This window comes from Diabrotica virgifera, chromosome 5, assembly GCF_917563875.1.
Source record: "Diabrotica virgifera virgifera chromosome 5, PGI_DIABVI_V3a".
NCBI classification, from domain to species: Eukaryota; Metazoa; Arthropoda; class Insecta; order Coleoptera; family Chrysomelidae; genus Diabrotica; species Diabrotica virgifera.
The window spans coordinates 8,311,871-8,333,671 of NC_065447.1; the positions used below are offsets into that span (position 1 = coordinate 8,311,871).

Consider the following 21,801-nt stretch of genomic DNA (forward strand, 5'->3'; position numbering starts at 1 on the left):
TACTATTCTCATTTTTACAGTTTTCTTTGTATTTTGGCTGTTTCAGGTCTTGTTTCTGGATGCATCATTACTCTCCTGTATACTTCTGTTAGAATAATTTATATAACTGGGTATTTAAATAAAAACAAGGCATATATAAAAGCTTTTTTATTTCTCATCTAGCACCATATAAAAATATAACCAATAATTTAAATAAAGCATTAAATATTTTCAGTAAACATAGTCTTCTAACATGTTTTGTCAAAAAAGATTATAAATAGTTAAACATTATTACCCAATCTAAACATGTAACAATTAACGAACAATAGCTAACCAGGTTAACAATATATTCACTTGTGATAATACATTTTTGAGCCAATAACAAAATGTTGAAGCCAAACTTTTCATTTTGTCCTCGTTAGCTCAAAAGCTTTCAGAGTTTTCTACTAGATGGCAGCAGAACTGTATATTGTTTGCGTTAGATCAATAAACAATAAAAAAACCGGCGTATTATATTTTGGAGCCTAATTATATAGCTCCTTTTAACACTTGCAAATGTTTTTGACAATGCCATGACTAGAGACATGTTTGACACACAGGATAAGTAAAATAATTTCTAGCAACTAAAATACTGTCATATATTAAATAAATCTGGCATATATACAAGTTGTTTAATAATTTTGAAGAAAATCATTAAAAAGCAAATTTAAATATAATAACGCTCTTTTACAATTTGTGTATGTAAACAATTGTATATCAACGACAAATATCGACCAAAAAATTGAAACAATCAGTACTTCATCATCATATACATTTTGTACGTTTGTGATGTAAATATCATCTGGAGGTCTGATTTTAATAACTTTTCACTCTAACCTGCAAAATATTAACACAACATTATAAAATCATTTACCAATATTGATGTTTTTTTCCTAGGCCTGGATCCCGCGTACCAAAAAAAGTTGATTAATAGCAAGCTGAAAATTTGTTAATAGCTTAACGGTGTCTAGTCGGACAAACTTTGATGTATGGGAACACTGGAACAGGGAAAGTTTTAATTGTGGAACAGGTTAAAATTTGGAACGTCAGACTACGAAAACATTCTATGTATTTTGTCGGACAGAACTTCCAATTGATTTGTTACCATTTCATTAATCTCTTATGCAAAAGTCAGACTGGTGTTTATCACCAATTGGGCTTTTAATGAGTCCAACACGAAGAACATGTCAAATGACAGCAATTATAAATATTGAGAGTTTAATGAAACGGTAGCAAATCAATTGAAAGTTCTGTTCGACAAAATACATCTCGAGCGATTTCGTAATCTGACGTTCCAAATTTTTAAACTGTTCCACAATTAAAACTTCCCCTGTTCCAGTGTTCCTGTACATCAAAGTTTGTCCGACTAGACACCTTTAAGGTATTAACAAATTTTCAGCTTGCTATTAATCAACTTTTTGAAGTTATACTTGTTTAGGCACGAGGGTGAATTTTTATTTTGCCGGGCGCATGCGCACACCGACAGTATGGTTTTAGTCGCTCAAACGTTATACGGGATCTGATTGGGTGTTAAAATCATCTGTCAATAATTGTTCATAATCTGTAAATAATTGGAGATTATGGATAAACAAAAGTTGCGTTTATTAGTTTTTATTGTTGTGATGGCAGAGAAAAAAACAAGTTTATAATTGAAGTGAATTTTTAAATAGTTTTTAAAAGCGACAGGTACGTAATAATTGTAAATATTTCAGTATCCTAATAAAAAATTACATAGGCTATTTGGAAAATTTAAAATGAACCTACCAAAATAGTATGTAATGCTTTGATTTACATAATTTGATTATCTACCATCAAAATTTCTATCAATATTCACCTAATATATTGTTTTCTTACTCTTTGTTTTGTCGTATTTTAATACATATGTCAATTCTACAAAAATCAAAATAATTTGGTTAAATTCACAACTGTCAAAAGTTTAAACCGTTTAGTTGGTCGACCTTCCCACATGATGCATGTGTGTCCGTGGGTAGAAGTGTAAAATGAATGAATTTCAATACTAACTGCGCGAACATAAGCGGGTTCGAACTCCAATAGAAACTTTAATTTTTTTTATACATGTTATGATTGTAACTATATTTATTATATAATTTTTTTTTTCAGAAAATACGTATTTAGTTAAAAAATTTTCCGACAATTATTGTTCAGAAATCATTTGTGACATTTTTCGATGTGTTTGTGTGTGTTTTATTCTTTTATTTTTTTAATTTTTGGTACTGTTTTAATAGAAAATTTTGAAAAGTAGTAAGTATTAAAATTAGTTTAGTATTTAAATAAAATATAAATAAACTGTTTAAAGTATATTAATTTCGTTAATAATAATATAATAGAAGTATAACTTCTTACGTGCGTACAAAGTACACACCCATTCTTTTTTTTTGGTACGCGGGATCCAGGCCTAAAAGTGTTCGTCCCTGGCTATGCTGTAGTCACTTGGCTTATTTAACATCCCCATTGGCGTTTTAACAACGAACAATTAAGAGCTAAATCATACAGCCATCTATTATTCCCCAAACCAAGAATATTGATTCCATTTTTTGGCCATATATTGAGTAAGAAATGTTTTTGGTATACATACTTTATTTTTGTGTAATATAATAAAAGTATTGGCAACATTAAAATTAATTAAAATCAGTCAGTGTGAGTGTATTCTATTGATTAATAACACCAAAAAAGTCATAACAAGAAAATTTATCTAAATTCATCAACGCAAAGAATAAGTTTTAGCTTTTTTTCTTGATTAAATTTTCTTAATGGATTAGAGGGTATATATTGGTAAAAGCCTTTTTCGCCTTATGTCCATGGTGCAGTGGCGGCGCCTGGTGTAAAATATGGGGGTGCACACAGATAATATTAAGATATAAAGAGACCCTGTTTCCGTAGGTAAAATTTTTTGAGTGTCGTCAAATTGTAAAAATCAAAGGACCTTATTAAAAATTACAATAAATTAATGTATTTTATTGAATTAAAATTATAATTTAGTGTTTAAATGTTACAAGCAAGTTTTGAAACGAAAGTCAGTCGCCTTTTTTTAGATAAATTATTCACAACCAAATTCAGTAAAATTTGGAATTTCTTGAATCATTTTTTTTTAATTGAAAACATTGCAAGTGCAGTTAATCGATCCTGGCCCATAGCTATTCTAAGGAAAGTTTTGATACGTTTCAATGCAGAGAGAAATCGTTCTGTTTCTGCAGTTGTTACTGGCATCGTAACAAGTAATTGAAAAATTCAAATTATTTCAGAAAAATCATCTTGTAAATTATTTTTAATCAAAAATTTTGTTAAGTGGACTGCGCCGGATAGTTAAAATCGTATCTTCTATTTTATTCATTATGCTTCCTCTTCTCCAAATATGTGCTTCACACCTACACAATTTGTAAGTTTTTACACAAATCTCCATTTTAAATAATCATTTCTAATCCCGACCTTTGCACTTTGGTACATTTTTAATTAACAAATTTGGTTCCGGCATTTTTAATTTTTCTTCTAAATATAATGAAGAAAATTTAATTGATTTTAAATATTCCACGCTAACATTTACATCCACAACTCCTTCTATTCTTAATATTGTTCCGAAATTCGAACTTCACGAAAGCAAAATTTAAAGGTACGTGTGCCGTGCACACCATAAGATCACATCCAACTTGTGCTCTTGTGGCCATCTAAACTTGTGGGCTATAGCGGGTAGCGGGGCGGGTGGTGACTTGTATTTTGCCTTATGAAAAGTCATTGGGATATGAACCACCGTAAGAGCGGTGAATGAGGGGTTCTGTCTAAGGCCTCGCATCCGTGAAGTTTCTCCTTTGAAATAGAATAAAAATAATTAAAAACTCCTTAGATCTGTTATTTCGAATTTCAATTATTACTGTATAGTTAGATTAAAATGTTATTTATGGAATGATAAATTTTACAAATATGAATGTTTGTGTGAAAATAATTTTGGGGGTTCACGTGCACATGTGCACTTATGGAGAAACTGCCACTGCCATGGTGTGTGGTTTTTTGACGTTGTGTGAAGCCTGATATCATGAAATCAACTCTGTATTTCATTCTCCGTATATATCTAGATTGTGTAACATTATATAAAAGAGCATGGTACAAAAAATAGATGTAGACCAGGTTTACACACGCCCGAAAAGAAGAACAAAGTAAAACAAAGTCTCAAGAAAAAGTAGTTTTCTTGATCAGTGGTTTTCCCGAAGAACCAGTTTTGAGGCTAATGATGACATCATAACCGAAATTTCACAAAATTTTGGGGACCTCAAGCAAAACCTAGTATTTGAAAAGGGATAAGTAAATTAAAAAAGCATGTCATCGAGTGTATGGAACGAAAAATGAGGCTATATTGAAAAATAAATAAAACATAGTCTAATTTAATATTAAACTACCCTCAAATTTACAAGAATTTTAAACGAGACTAAGAAAGGGCCTAGCCGGGTAAGATGATGAAAAATGCCCCCAACTTGATTCGAATTCCATAAAGGTCACCGTTTAGCACATATAGAGAAACTCACTTTGCCCTGAAACTCTGAAACTCACTGAAACTCTGAAATTTTTAGCCCCTAGGTGGTCACGTGACCCACCTAGGGCCTAATTAGGCTTTTTATGGTTTTATTTTTTATCTCAGCTGCATCGAGAACTAGCGAAAAACTTTAAATAAAAAAGTTGTAAGTTTCAAAAAGTTCTGTCCGAAAAAATTTTTTTCTTAATTTTTGGCGGAAAATTTAAATTTTAGGACGTTCTTAAAATTTTAAATGAGTATAAAAAAATAACTAAGACCTTCGTTTTCACGAAAAAAATTTATAACGTGTATTTTTGCATAAAGTTTCACCCTGAATTTTTTCAGATTTTTAAAATTGGTGAAACGTACTTTTAAAAATAAAAAACCCCATTTTTTTGTTTTTTTTTCGCTTTTTGATACAATTTTATACATGGTGTTTAAAAAAAGGTAACACAGTCACTAGGATAGGAAAAAAAAAATTGAAAAAAATGTTGTTTGTTTAATAAAAATTTTTTGTAATGCCATCCTTTATCAAGATACAGGGCGTTGAAGAAAACAAAATTTTACACATTTTTAACGATTTTGCCGAAACTACTGGCAACATTGCAATAAAATTTGGCAGATTTTAAGAGATAGTTCTTGTGAATTTTTTGACATACAATTAAGAATTTTATATTCATCATTGGCGCGCATACGGGTAATGGTCTTAGCTTTTTAAAGAAAAAAAAAAGATAGTAGGCCACTGACATATTTCAAATTAACAATCATTTTTTAATTCCTCGTTCCATTTGTGACAAAAATATATATTTCCATTTTTTCATACAACGCGCCATTTTTATGCAAGAAATAAAACATCTTAACCCTTACAAAGTATTCGAACTACTATGTTGTTTCTATACATATCTACCTACATTATACTTGTAACTCGTACCTACATACATATAAAAACTTAATTTCAATACTTTGTATTAAAACAGTATTAAAGTATTAAAATATTTTATTTTTTGCATGAAAACGGCGCGTCGTATGAAAAAAAGGTAAGATAGATTTCTTTGTCACAAATGGAACAAAGAATTCAAAAATGATTGTTAATTTGAAATATGCCAGTGGCGTACTCCCTTTTTTTCTTTAAAAAGTGTAGACCATTACCCGTATGCGCGCCAATGATGAATATAAAATTCTTAATTGTATGTCAAAAAATGCACAATAACTACCTCTTAAAACCTGTCAAATTTTATTACAATGTTGCCAGTAGTTTCGGCAAAATCGTAAAAAATGTGTAAAATTTTGTTTTCTTCAACGCCCTGTCTATTGAAAATCGATGGCATTTCAAAAAAATTTTATTAAGCAAAACCCAATTGTTTTTCAGTTTTTTACCTATCCTAGTGATGGTATTACCTTTTTTTAAACACCCTGTAGTTAAAATTGTATTAAAAGCGAAAACATGTGGTTTTTCATTTTTAAAAGTACATTTCATCAATTTTAAAAACCTGAAAAAATTCAGGATGATACATTATGCAAAAATACACGTTATAAATTTTTTTTGTGAGAACGAATGTCTTAGTTATTTTTTTATATTCATTTAAAATTTTAAAGTCCTAAAATTTAAATTTCCCTCCAAAAATTAAAAAAAACTTCTGACAGAACTTTTTGAAACCTACAACTTTTTTATTAAAGTTTTTCGCTAGCTCTCGATGCGGCTGAGATAAAAAATAAAGACATAAACAGCCGAATTAGGCTCTAGGTGGGTCACGTGACCACCTAGGGGGCTAAAAATTTCAGAAAGTGAGTTTCTCTATACATATGTGCTAAATGGTGACTTATATAGAATTCGAATCAAGTTGGGGGCATTTTTCATCATCTTACCCGGCTAGGCCCTTTGATATAAAACTACAATTTTCTGTGTTATCAATCAATGAGAAATAAATTGATTTACATATTATTTAAATAGAGTCTAAAAATTCCATGATAACTAATTTTATATTCACTTTCAATAAATTATATAATAAAATGCAGTAACTTACTCTCAAACGCTATCAAAAAATCATAGAAAACAGCCTTTTTATTAATTCTCTTGCCTGATAAATCATTGAGCAAAAATTTGACGCGGCGTGACTTGTAAAGGAACAAAACGTAAAATAAACACTTAAAATGGGGCGCTCATTCATATCATTCGTTGTTGTTCCTGGTCATGCGCTTTGGGCCGCGGTTTGGAGGTCCTTTCGGCCTAGCGAACTGAGGTCTGTGTAGGCTGTTTGTTGGATGGAGTTCGTCGTACAAGAATTTTTCGGTGAGTTCATCCCCAGAATCTATTTCCACCTAAACATATGAAATTATTACTGTTTAATTTAACACATTTTAAAACATTACTTTCTAATTGTATAAAATTTTGTATGTTGTTGCTGGTATGAAATCTTGTTTCAGATTATTGTCTGAGAAGAAATGGACTCGATAGAAATGAAAAATCACTTTATTTGATTCACTACAATGATGCTCTTGTATCGTTGTTATTCGACTGAGAGCGACTTTAGGGTCTGGTCTTCTGGCGGTGTTGCCATTACAGCGTTGTCAGATGCATTTACAAGATAAAATACATAAATATAAAAATATATTGAACACTAATTTAAATAAAGAACTGATGGTGGCGTGTTGTCTAGTCATTTTTTAATGATAAAAACACGACAATTTCTTTGTAAATAATAAGTGATATAAATTAACTTACGACCTACAAACAGTTATACAGGGTGTCCCGAAAAGATTGGTCATAAATTATACCACACATTCTGGGGTCAAAAATCGTTCGATTGAACCTAACTTACCTTAGTACAAATGTGATCATAAAAAAAGTTACAGCCCTTTGAAGTTACAAAATAAAAATCGATTTTTTTCAATATATCGAAAACTATTAGAGATGTTTTATTGAAAATGGACATGTATCATTCTTATGAAAGAAACATCTTAAAACAAAATTATAGTGAAATTTGTTCAGCCCATAAAAATTTTATGGGGGTTTTGTTCCTTTAAACCCCCCCCCCCAAACTTTTGTGTACGTTTCAATTAATTCATTATTGTGGTACCATTAGTTAAACACACCGTTTTTAAAACTTTTTGCCTCTTAGCATATTTTCGATAAGCCAGTTTTTTTCGATAAGCCGATTTTTTCTTTTTTAATATATTTACATACAAATTTTATGGGGGTTTTGTTCCTTTAAATCCCCCAAATGTATGTGTATGTTCCAATTAAACTATTATTGTGGTACCATTAGTTAAACACAGTGTTTTTAAATTGTTTTTGCCTCTTAGTCTTTTTTTTTGATAAGTCACCTTTTATCGAGATGTGGCTTCTTTTTCAAAATACACCTAAAAGTGTAAATTATAAATACATTTTCAGATTATCAAGAGGTGTCTATAATCGTACTTAACCATATACAAATATGTGGTGGATTCGAAAAATATTCAAAATATTTCGATAAACACTGGCTTATCGAAAAAGTACTAAGAGTCAAAAAAGTTTTAAAAACATTATGTTTAACTAATGGTGCCACAATAATAATTTAATTGGAACATACACAAAAGTTTGGGGGGGGGGGGGTTTAAGGGAACAAAACCCCCATAAAATTTTTATGGGGTGCACAAATTTCATTTTAATTTTTTTTTAAGATGTTGCTGCCATAAGAATACCACATGTCCATTTTCAATAATTCGATATATGAAAAAAAATCGATTTTCATTTTGTAACTTCAAAGGGCTGTAACTTTTTTTGTGAGCAGGATTGTATATATGTAGGTAAGTGAGGTTCAATCAACTGATACTTCTTTAGACGCGATTGAGATTGAGGGTGAATTTATATTGATCTGCGCGCATGCGCACACCTACAGTATGGTATTAGTCGTTATACGGGCTCTGATTGGGTGTTGAAATGATCTGTCAATAATAAATAATTGTTCAATATGAAGGTAAACAAATGTATAATATATTAGTTTTATTGTTGTGAGGACAGAAACAAAAAAGTTTATAATTGTAGTGACATTTAAATAGTTTTTAACCTTTAACTACACGCGCTGGCGTACTGTGTACGCCAGATATAAGAATTCTACTGGAAATATATTTAAAAATTTAATTTTTGACCTTGCTTATTTTTCTAACATTCTAACCTATCACTGGAATATCCAATTTGGTTTTAGTTTCGTTATAATCGGCGTTCTGGAAAGATCGTAATTTACATTTTATTATTTGTTGTTTCCGGTGGTGGACAATATACCCCAGGATTATATTACTATAAGTCGTAATATAAGTACATATTTTAATTGTTTTTTAGTCATTATGGCAAAAAATATATTTTTCTTTGTAAACAATACTTTTTCTCCTGTAAAAAATCACATTTAAAAAAATTTTTTATTAGTAATTTTATTTATCATGGAATCCAGTTATTCCATGATTCCAGTTATAAATCCCAATTGGCTTACTGAAAAGGAACTCTTAAGTATTCACTGATGCCGAATAAGGTTTATAACAAACAACTAAGTGTATTTTTTCAAAAAAAATTAAACAAATCCGCTGTTTTTAAGTGTATTTTCTTGTGGCGTACAAAGTACGCCACGCGTGTAGTTATGTTATAACTTGATGCGCGGGTAGTTAAGGGTTAAAAGCAACAGGTACGTAGTAATTGTAAATGTATCATAGGTACCTACCTATTTGAACCTACCAAAATACATAGTATGTAATACTTTTATTTACATAATTTGATTACCATCAAAATTTCTATCAATGTTCACCTAATATATTGTTTTCTTACTCTATGTTTTGTTGTATTTTTTCAATTCTAAATCATTTCAATTCAAAATCAAAATAATTTAATTTAATTCAAAAATGTCAAAAGCTTAATCCGTTTAGTTAGTCGATCTTCGCACATAATGACACATTGCCTCCGTGGCGAAGCGTTTAAGGCGAATGAACCCCAATATACCAACCGCGCTGATAGCTGGTTCGAATCCCAATAAAAACTTTTATTTTTTTATTTTTTTTATACGTTTTATGATAGTAAGTATATTTATTATATAATTTTATTTTCAGAAAATATGTATTTAGTTAAAAATTTTTCCGACAATTAATGTTCAGAAATCATTCGTGGCATTTTTAATGTGTTTGTGTGTATTTTATTCTTTTATTATTTTAATTTTTGGCACTGTTTTAATAAAAATGTTTGAGAAATAGTAAGTATAAATTAGTTTAATATTTAAATAAAATATAAATAAAAAGTATATTAATTTCGTTTAAATCATATAATAGAAGTATAACTTCTTACGTGCGTACAAAGTACACACACATTCTTTTTTGACCCCAGAATCTGTGGTATAATTTATTACCAATGTTTCCGGGACACCCTGTTTAACTACTACTTTTACTGTAAATACAAACCTTTTTGGCAATTTCAATTCCTAGATTTGATATGGTATCTGTTAGTGGGTTTTTACAACTGGAATACAACATCCTTTCCTTAATAGGGCAATTATATCCTGGCATTGAGTAAATAAAAACTGAAAACAAAAATTAATATTAATAAGAGTTTTCCACAACCAATTTTTTGTTTTACTTGTATATAGCCTACAAATAATGGAACATGCTCGCAAAAACTTGGAGATGTCAAAGGAAATAACGTCTACAGCAAAAATTTCTCCACCCTACGATTCGCAGACAACATAGTTCTTATGACAGACAAAAAATATATTAAAACTATGTTTACTGAGTTAGATGCCGCCTGTAAGAAAGTATGTTTGAACATAAATTATGGAAAGACAATACATGACGAACCTGGTACCAAGTGAAAATCTAAAAGTTGACTGCAACGAAATAGCATTTTTATTTTTATTTTTATTTATTGACGGGATTACCCCATTAAAAGTTATACAATTAACAATAATAAGTTTACGAGCTAAATATGTACTAATAATACTTTAACATTATAATTAGATTAACATTTAATAATTATAATTAGATAACAAATATTAGAATAAGAATAGGTAGGTACTTGTAACCTTAGAACTAACAAAAAAATTAAATAAATACTCTATTTAAATTATTTTTAAACATATTCAGAGATATATCAAAAATTTCAATGTGTTTGTCATTTATAAGTTTACAGTAACGATCTATAGGTGAATTTTGGCCATAACTTGTGCGATGGAAAGGAATATAAAATGTTATAAAATCACCTCTTCGATTTCTAGTTTGTATATCAACATTAATACACTGTAATAGATCACAGCAATCTAAATTTCCATTTATTAAATTATACAAAAATACTAATCCTACTTGATTACGTCTATTTTCCAGTGCATTAAGTTTTAAACTGTTTTCTATTAATGTATAATCGTGATCTACAATAGTTTGACCTAATTTAAATGCACAGAACCTCAAAAATTTGTGTTGAATTTTTTCAGTCATATTATGAACTGCATGGTATGGAGACCATACTATAGAGCCATATTCAAGTTTAGATCGCACCAAAGAACAATAAACTCCTCTTACAGTGTCAACTGAAAAATTACTACAGTGTCTCAAAATAAATCCTAACATTTTTGAAGACTGAACTGTTATGTAATTAATGTGTTCAACAAAACTCAAACTCTCGTCAAAAATCACTCCTAAATCTTTAACTTTTGAAACATATTTCAGATCTTCATTATTTATTTTATATGAAGTATTGATCTTCCTATTACCTTTGAAAAAACTAATGTAACAGCATTTTGAGACATTTAGGTTGAGTTTGTTTACTGTACACCAATGTGTCAATCTATGCAGGTCTTCCTGCAGAAGGTGTTGGTCTAAAGGACTAGAAATTATCTTTGATATTTTAAAATCGTCAGCAAAAGCTAAAGCATCACTGTTTTCAAAGCAGTCGAAAATAGAATTCACAAACAGATCAAAGAAAATCGGTGAGCAGTGCCCACCCTGAGGAACGCCCGATGTAACTGCAATAGAGTTTGACAGAAAGGATCCAACCTTAACCTTCTGCTGGTGGCCAGACAGAAAACTCTTGACCCAGGTGACTGTGGTTATGCCAAAACCAATATCGATGAGCCTCTTAAGGAAAATGCTATGGTCAACTCGATCAAAAGCTTTAGAAAAGTCTGTATACACTGTATCAATTTGTTTAAAGTCTTACATAGCATTTATTAATCTATTCTGATATAAAACTAAATTGGTAATAGTAGATCGACCTGAAAAAAACCCATGCTGATTCTTATTTATTAAATTTCGACATAACCAACTTAACTGACCACAAACCAAGCTGTCAAAAAGTTTGGGAATAGATGACTGTATGCAAACACTTCTATAGTTCTTAACATTGCTTTTATCTCCGTTCTTGTAAATAGGCATAATATAACTATTTTTCCAGTAATCAGGAAAAACAGATGTTGTTAGGGACAAATTATATAAAACATGCAATGGTTTTGTAAGAGTACAGATACACCTTTTAAGTAGAATATTGGGTATTCCATCAGGACCTAATGTGGTTTTACTAGGTAAACGCAAAATTTGATTATAAATTTCTTGTATAGAAATGTCTGCAAAGTCGATATTTTGTGAACAATTTACAGGTAAAACTAAACTATCCACAGAACTATTTTGGTCTCCAGGAGTGTAGACTGTCTGAAAGTATTCCTTAAAAAGGTTCACAATGTCTTGGCCATTTTCTGCCAACTCTTCATTATACTGCATTGAGTGAGGTAGTGAGTGATTAGACTTTAGGTCGCGCACATACTTCCAAAAGTACCTAGGATTAGTTTTGAACTCATTATTTACATGAGATATATACTGAGACCAACATACTTCTCTGACTCGTTTGCATTCTGTACGTAGTTGACAAAATCTTAGGTAATCTGAATGTAATTGTGATTTACTGTAAGTTTTATGCATTTTTCTCTTTTGAGATGTTATGTATCGCAATTCTGGTGAAAACCATTTAGGAAAACTGCTAGATATATATTTTTTCAAAGGTACAAAAAGAGCAATTCCCATAGCCAAGATTTCATAAAAATTGTTAACTGAATCATTAATATTATTTGAGAAACATTGTTCCCACCGTACACTTGCTAAAAAATTATTAAGACCAAAATAGTTTGCATTCTTAAAATCATAGTAAAAATCATGTAGATATAAGGTACTAGAGTCTTGATTGTTAGAAAATAGGTTTAAAGTACATTCGTAACTAAAATGGTGCAAACTATCAGCAAAAATAAAATCCTTAGATTTACTAAGTTGTACATTTTTGTCATTTGTAAACAACAGATCCAAATATATATTCCTACTATTGGGTATTTCATTTAATTGATACAGTTGCAAAAAACCAAATTGTTGAGCAAGTCCTACTGCATTCGATGTACCAGGACACTCAACTCGAACTCCATAATCGTCATTAAACCACCTAGCATCTGGTAAGTTATAGTCACCAAATAAATATATTTTATTCAATGGAAACCTTTGCAAAATATTTTCAACTGCTTCACAATGTTTATTGTAATATATTTCAGGCATCTTAGGTGGAATATACTGACCTCCAATTATGAATTTTATACTTTTAAAATTACAAGAAATAAATAATTGCTCCACAGTTACCTGTTCTATTGATTCTAGTAGAAGATATAGTTTTACGTACATAAACAAGAATGCCACCACCTCGTGATTTTTGACTAGTTAAACTTGATCTATCATTACGGTATATATTGTAATTTTGACATTCCAATTCACTATCCAAATAGTCACAGCACAGGTTGCTCTCAACTAATACTAAAATATCATAGGAGGAACTATTCACAGCCATTTTTAGAGCATCTAACTTAGTACGAAGTCCTCCCACATTTTGGTAGTAAGCTATCAATGGGGTATTGATTAGTTTTCCTGATTTCTATGATTAATTCTTTTAGCTATAACCTTTGGTATCCCGTTTATATATTTAATCTGAAGATCAGGTTCACCATTGCGTATTCTGCGTTGCAATTCCTCCTTAGCTGACTTAAAAGCATTTTGTTGTAGCTTTGTTGAGTCATATGATATTTTAAATGATTCTAGACGTCTTTTGGAACGAAAAATGTGCTTGACAGTTTCAGAATTATTGCAAATTATCTTGATTGGTCTAGGTTTGTTGTTTCTTCCTTTCTGACCTACTCTGAGTACCTTAACAATATCTGGTACCTTGGTTTGATGCCCTACTTTCTCAAAAATCTGATGCACAATCTGAGTATCATGTCTAATCTTATCCTGAAAATCAATAGCAGAAGACTCGGGAACATCATATACCATAAGGTTGTTTGCCCTAATAGAGCGTTCATGGGCTTCACTTAAAATCAACTCGATGTTCGATGATACTGGAGAAGATTTGAGTTCCTGCAGTTCCCTTTTAAGACTGTTAACTTCATCTTGTAACTCACTCATTTTTTTTTGCATTGGTTCATAAATATAAATATTTAGGGCATGAAATCCAAATTGCCATGGACAATCAAACTGCTGAACTGCAAAGACGAATCACCTTAGCATGGGCTGCATATGGAGCTCTATCAGACATCTTCAAGAGCAACATGCCAAATTATCTGGAAAAGAAGATGTTCGACCAATGTTTGCTTTCAATCATGACTTATGACGCCGGAACACTATCGTCAAGGGTTAGAAACCAGAGATAGGGTTAGAAACGAGGAAATCAGAAGGACAGGCGTCACAGATGTCGTAGAGCGAGTAGCATGGCTGAAGTGGAATTGGGCGGGCCATGTAGCCAGAATGATGGACGACAGGTGAACCCAAATAATTACAGTGTGGAGACCACGAGCAGACAGAAGAAGTAGAGATAGACCACCTAGAGGTTGAAAAGATGACGTAAAAAGAGTAGCTGGTTGGTTGCGTGAAGCCCAAGACTGACAGAACTGGAAGAAATTAAGGTGGCCTATGTCTAACTTTGAATGCAGAAGTCTGAATGATGATGATGATGAAAGCATACAAAAATGTAATTAAATTACCAGATCTACCTATCTAATTATGATAAGGAGTAAAATGTGAGTCTTAGATATACAGGAAGTCCAGAAACACTACCGACAAACGAAGACAAGAGATTCCTCAGATAATTTAACCAAATTAATCTAGTCCGAAAATGCTAAAGGAGCTAGAGCTATTTGAAGATGGCGCCTGGTAATTAGTTTTTCCTAAATATCTCCAGAACGCTTTTATTTGGAAAAACGAAAATTGGTACACATATTTATCTTCCAGAGGTTAATCGATTCCGTCGATTGCAAATTTCTAGTACCGGCCATAGGCGTCCATTTTGGGTAGGGCAATAGTTATATTATCGCATAACTTTTTTGTTTTTAGTTTTTAATCATTTTTGAGTCTGGATTATTAAAATGTAAGGTATTATAGTACTACAAGGTACTCTTCTTTTAAGTCGATAGGATACACCGTTTTCTAGACAAATCGATTTGAAAATTTTTCGTTTTTTGAATATCAAAAAAAAAATTTAAAAAAAACTACTTAGAAAAACGAAAACTGGTACGTTTATTTATATTTCAGAGATGAATCGATTTCATTAATTGCAAATTTCTAGACTGGTCATATGTGTCAGTTTTGGGCAGGTCAACGGTTATTTTGCATAGCTTTTTTGTCTTTAATTTTTAAGAATTTTTGACACTAGATTATTAAATTAAGAGGTATTCTAGTACTAAAAGTTACTCCTTCTTTAAATTGGTAAAACAAACCGTTTTTTTTTGAAAATTTTTTTGAATTTTTTTTCAAGTTAAGGAAACGAAAATTTTTCAAATCAATTGTTCTAGAAAACGGTGTATTCTACCGACTTAAAGCAAGAGTACCTTTTAGTATTAAAATACCTCACAATTTAATAATCCAGTATCAAAAATGCTTAAAAGTTAAAGACAAAAAAGTTATTCGATCAAATAACTGTTGCCCCACCCAGGACGGAGGCCTATGACTGGTACTAGAAATGTACAATGAATGGAATCGATTTATCTCTGGAAGATAAATATGTGTACCAATTTTCGTTTTTCTAACTAGAACCGTTCTGGAGATATTTAAGAAAAACTAGTTACAAGATGCAATCTTCAAAGAGCTCTAGCTCCCTTAGGAAGCATTTTCGGACTAGGTGAATTTGGTTAAATTGTCTGAAAATTATCTGAGGAATCTCCTGTCTTCGTCTGTCGGTAGAGTTTCTGGACACCCTGTATATTTGTTATTTATATAGTTAATAGAATTACAAAATGGTTCTTACCCATACTTTCTGTGTAGTCTCCTTCATGTGTATGTTTAAATTTATATAAATGATACCGTCCACTGTCTTTTGGAACTTTGGAAGGTAATTTCGCTAATGATATATTTTCGGCAGACACTAGATGAATAATTTCTTCTTCAATATCTGAAAATAAAACAAAGTATAACATAAAAATAACAAAAACATGAATTTTCATATTGATCGAGGAATCAACAATCTGAGGCAGTGCTGTGAGCAAAAAGGGTATTATAACTGTACCAGGTAGCATTAAAGAATATAACTGCGTAATGAAGTAAAAAACAACAATCAGAGACTGTAACATTAGAAATTCGTTATATACTCCTCAGAGGCATCTTTCAGTGCGTCACAAGTGACAGAAAAAAAGGTAGGTCCGTGATACATACACATTTATAATATTTATTCCAGTTATTGATAGATGGCGCTATAATCGGAAAAAAAGATTTAGGTATTTACTCATTATTTACCTATTACATATCTAAACAACTATAATTTAAAGTTCTTCTCAGTCTTTCACTGTGTCATTACTGATGTAATATATGATTTTAAGAATGTGGAGAATCATAGCATGACATTTTAGTTAAATCTGACAGTTGTCAGAATCATAATCGTAATTTGGTATAAAAACAAATCAATTGTGTTTATTTCATTTATAAAAAGGAAAGTTGTTTGATTTGTATAGTCTCATAAATTGTACAGATTACAGTCGTATAAATAATACATAACAACTTAAATAAATGACTAATCACGGACGTACCTTTTTTTCTGTCACTTCCAACTAAATGTGTTAGAAAGAAATCGAAAAACTGTGACGCACTGAAAGATGCCTCTAAGAAGGAGCATAGTTTACATCCTTACCTATTCTAAATTGCAAGTAATCATACGATCCACTAGCCATATCAATCAGAGCTTGTTTTGCAGTCTCAGTTATTGGAAAAGCTACACCCCCAGCAGTCTGTTGCTTTGTAGCAATATTAATCTCAGTGTGCACTTCAGTTTTTCTAAGTTCCTGCAATTCTTCTTCCCTCATTGATAAAGGTGCAGGGGCAGCAACAGATTTTTTGTGCCTTATGTATCCATTCAGGGTGATGTCACTCTGTAGGAAGATAAATTTATTAATATATGAAACCCAGTGATTACTATGTGAATGAATCAATCAGAAAATAGTAAAATTACAAGTTTAAAAAGGCACCTAAACTCAATTTCTTGCTCAACAATCATTATCAAGACATTTATTAGTTCCTTATATGATTGATCTCCTTTAAACTAGACCTACTGCTGTCTTGGCTAGTTTAAACATGATTTACTATGTGTTTCAAGATATTTCCCCATTACTTGGGTATAGAAAGTAATTAATATATTTCTAATAGATGCATTTAGACTCTCATTGTTCTATTTTGCTTCTAAATGACCTTCAGGATCGCTGCTGTTAGCTTCAGATTACTTTTAATGCTTCTATGATCATATATAAAGTTGTTTGATGGAGTATTGCCAACAAAAATAAATAACTAGTTTGATGACCATTCAAATTCATTCGTATTAATAATGAAGGGCATCGTAACAAGTGTTAGAGAATCATATATTCCCATATTGAGTTTATTACGTTTAAATTAAGAGTAACAATGAAAATAAAAAAATGACAACTGGTGTAGGAAAATATTTAGCATCTAATAAAAAACTCTTACACTGACGGTTCCATGTATTTCCTCTTTTATCTGTGCAGTCCCAAACTCCTGTTTGAGTGTGGCTTTTGTTGAGGCATACAGCATTTTCTGCCTTACTGGTGCTGTATCTGGTGACCAACTGATCAATAGCCATTCATGCCCTAAGGAATCTTTAGTATCTAACCTACAATTGGGTAAAATCCATATCATATAAATATAGACTTGATTCTATGACATGAATAAATGTATTTCTGCTACAAAACTAGAGTTTAAATAGGTGATATAGATATTCATCATAAACAACTGAAACGATTATCTAATTAACTACTTACCTATATATGATGTAACAAGGTTGATTTTCTTCTAATAATGGTTGTATGTTAGTATCAAAGTCTTTTTCCCAATTATGCTTAACACTACTGCTTGCATCTAGAACTAATTGCTCTAAAATATCAAACAAATTATTATTAAAAAAACATCTTTCAGCATTACAATAATATTTTATAAACAAAGTAGCTGACAATGGGCTACAAATTAGCGAGATAACATATTTATATAAAATACAGCTGGATAGCTCAGGCAGTAGGATATCTTAACTTCCACACAGAAGGCCTGGGATTGAATACCAGCGCTAGTGAGAACATCTACGCATTTTTAAAAATATCTACAGACCCTAGGTCGACTCAGCCTGAATAAAATGACTACCTTGGGTAAAACCAGGGATAATAATAAGTGGATGATGTGGAAGAAGACCTAAAGGGTCAGAAGATGGAAGGAAGTTGCCAGGAATCGACAGGTGTGGTGACTTCTTTGCAAGCAGGCCAAATTACACAACGGATTGTCGAGCGACTTATGATGATGATGAATAATAAGTGGTTGAAATGTAGCACTGGCTCTGTTACCTTCCTTGTATACCGTAGGCCCTAGAGATAGCAGACTACCCTGCCATAATCACAAAGCCGCATCAGCCGTATAAAAGGGAGGCAATTATTATTTATTTATTATAGCCAGTATAGAAGTATAAAATTCTGTTTATCCATACTTCATGTAAGACCCATATTTAAGAATGTAGAATGTACATGAAAGAATTTGTTGCAGAGTTGTGAGACCTTTATTTTTATGTGAAATATAAGATCAAATGAAAAATAATTTATAATTTTTGATAATTCACTATTAAATATCACAGTTATTTAAACTTAAAGAACTCACCATCCTTAATAGATACTTTTACCAATCTGACCATACCTTCCTTGCACTTGGCAAAGAATTTTTTTAATTCATCATTAGCTAAAAATAAAAAGAAATACAATTAACATGACTGTTACTTAACAAACTCCGTAGTACATATATGCCAAACATTCACAAACAAATATAATAAATAGCAATCATTTATCATGTGTAGATGTATGTTAAAAAGTTTATTATAAAAATTAATACTGTATGAATCACTACTGACATTTATTTATAAAAAAATGTAATTAAACATAACAGAAAGGAATATAAATTTATTATACCTCGAATCCCTGTTTGATGAGACATTTTACACGGTTATTTAAATAATTTTAATTTAGACTTTTAAATTATTATTATTTTTTAATTTAACTTTCAGAAACACCTAGAAATTTTTTAACCTGTCAACGTCGAACGTCACCTCATTTATCTCTTTCTTGACCTTGAGTTGACCATAGAGCTATATATTAACATAGAGTGAGCCTACCCTCTGCGCTTCCTGGGGCCTGATTCTAATTCATTTCGACAGTCGCAATTTCATTTCGACACCGCGCGATTCTTGGGGATATTAACCTTATTATGTTGAGACTGCTCAGAATTTGGGTTGGCGCTTCGGTTTCTTGGATTTTGTTGATAGTCTGGGAAAATTATCGAAAAAATACCATTTTTGGGAAAAATTATTTACCAGCTATTTTATTGCTAAAATCGAATCTTAAGATTGCATATATTAGTAATATGGGGTATGACAAGTCCGCAGAAAGTGTGTTATTTTATTTATAAACAAATTAGCACTCCTAAATCTTCTTTTTTTTTTCAATTAGTGGTCTGTAACTCCTATATTTTTTCCTTTGAGCCAAAAACACTCAAATAAAAATTCACCGTAATTTAGTTCTGCACAAAGTTATTTTTTTTCCGATTTCCTTCAACAAAAATTTTACTCAGAAAATCCGAGTTTTCCCAAAAAATCTGCCATTTTCAATTAAAATTTTAGGGAAGTACCTAATTATTTATCAATAATTAAATAATTGAAGACATGAAAGATTTATTATAGTAGATTATACAGAGGGGCTAAATTATGGAATAAATTCATTTCTTTAAAACGGACGATTTTGGAGCAAAATCCCGAAAGAGGTCGATTTTTATTTTTAAATTACAATTTTTTGGCATATATTTCATACTAGTGACGTCATCCATCTGAGCGTGATGACGTAATCGATAATTTTGTTAATGGGAATAGGGGTCGTGTGGTAGGTCATTTGAAAGGGCGTTTAATTCTCTATTCAGTAATATAAACATTAATATCATTAGGTATTTATACATGGTTGCCAAAAAAAAATTTTGAATTAAATTAATTGGCGCAAAAAGAAGAATGTATGTAATTTATTTAACTCAAAATACATTGTACTGCTGTCAGAAAATAGAAAAAAAGGTTTATTTCACAAATAAACATTTCTTTTCGCTTAAATTAAATCACAAACAGACTCCCTCCTACCTATTGGCAGTTTGAACTTTTAATTTAAGCTAAAAGCAATGTTTATTTGCAAAATAAACATTTTTTTCTGTTTTCTGACAGCAATACAATGTATTTTGAGTTAAATAAATTACATGCATTCTTCTTCTTGCGTCAATTAATTTAATTCAAAATTTTTCTTGGCCTCCCTGTATAAATAATGAAACTTATGTTTATAATACTGAATAGAGAATTGAACGCCTTTGTAAATGAGCTACAACACGAACCCATATTCCTATTTAAAAAAATAATTACGTCATCACGCTCGGATGGATGACGTCACTAGTTTGAAATATATGCCAAGAAATTTAATTTAAAAATAAAAATCGACCTGTTTCGGGATTTTTCTCTAAAATCGTCCATTTTAGAGAAAATGAATTTATTCCATAATTTAGCCCCTCTCTGTATATCAGGAGACCGGCGACAATCTAACCAATAGTTTAGCAATAATTAAAATGTTAATTAAAAAATTTCGGTCGAAATAATAACCAGAAAGATTATGATACACCAGAATAACTATGATTTTCATATAAAAAAGCACTATACCTATTCAACGTACCTTACAGGATTGAAATTGGACCATTTGAGCGGTCTCGGGAATGTTATAAAGAAACAATTTTTTGGCTTATAAACAAATAGAACCCCTCAGAAAATATTAGATTAAATTAAATTAAGTTAACGCTGTTGAAAAGAGCACGGCTTCTGTGTCCTTTTCGAAGAAAAACAAATTGAATTGCGAGGAGTGATTCCAGGTATAACCGGTCAAATTTGACCGGCATTTGCGACAGAGTTATAAACAACAGGATTTTAATCTTTGAACCATTAGATACCTTTTAATTCCGGTCTTCTTTGTACATACAAATTTTCATATCTTCAAGACACTCATAACAAAAAAGATTTATGTCACTGTCACCAAATTATTTAATTATTGATAAATAATTACTTCCCTCAAATTTTAGTTGAAAATTAAAGATTTTGTTTGGAAAACCCGAATTTTCCGAAGAAAATTTCCGTCGAAGGAAATTGGAATAAATTATTAATGTGCAGAATTAAATTACTGTCAATTTTTATGTGAGTGTTTTGGTTTAAAGTTAAAATTTTCGGAGTTTTAGAGCAATAATAAAAAAAAAGATTTCGGAGCGCTAATTTGTTTATAAACAAAATAGCACAGTTTCTGTGGACTTTGCACAGCTATATTACTAATATAGGAAATCTTGAAGATTTTATTTCAGCATGTCCAGCAATAAAATAGCTGGTAATTAATTTTCCTTGTTTTTTACTAATTTTCCCAGATTATTACCTCACATCTTTCATTGAGTTGATGATTCATGTTGTGGACATTCTCAATTATTATATTTCTAATTTAATACTATTCTATCTAATTCCTCAAAACAAGCAAATTTCAATTAAACCCAGCTATATTATAATACCTTTTGATTTAGTTTTCCTTGCAAGAAATAAACAAAACACATCTAAACTAAACCTAACCTCGCTTTTGGCCATTCATTCATCTCCGTGTCAAATAATTTCGACAGTCGCCATCGCCATATTGAAAGCGACTTGTTTAGTG

The 21,801-nt window shown here is 30.9% G+C and overlaps 1 protein-coding gene across 2 annotated transcripts; it reads right to left on the minus strand.

The window, feature by feature from the left end:
- Window positions 1–132: 132 nt before the first annotated feature.
- Window positions 133–19,168, minus strand: LOC114336732 (twinfilin). Of its 2 annotated transcripts, XR_003653484.2 has the most exons (9): window positions 19,006–19,168; window positions 18,701–18,778; window positions 17,824–17,935; window positions 17,513–17,675; window positions 16,686–16,923; window positions 15,810–15,953; window positions 9,959–10,077; window positions 6,565–6,859; window positions 133–855 (listed from the first exon to the last, which is right to left on the minus strand). XR_003653484.2 is itself a non-coding variant. In XM_028287133.2 (8 exons), the coding sequence occupies exons 1-8, from the start codon at window positions 19,028–19,030 to the stop codon at window positions 6,710–6,712; spliced, it is 1,029 nt and encodes a 342-aa protein (XP_028142934.1). In that variant the 5' UTR covers window positions 19,031–19,168; the 3' UTR covers window positions 133–6,709. The 2 variants fall into 2 exon arrangements, 1 of the variants encoding a protein (XP_028142934.1); XM_028287133.2 differs by having other exon boundaries at window positions 133–6,859.
- Between the last annotated feature and the right edge of the window lie 2,633 nt (window positions 19,169–21,801).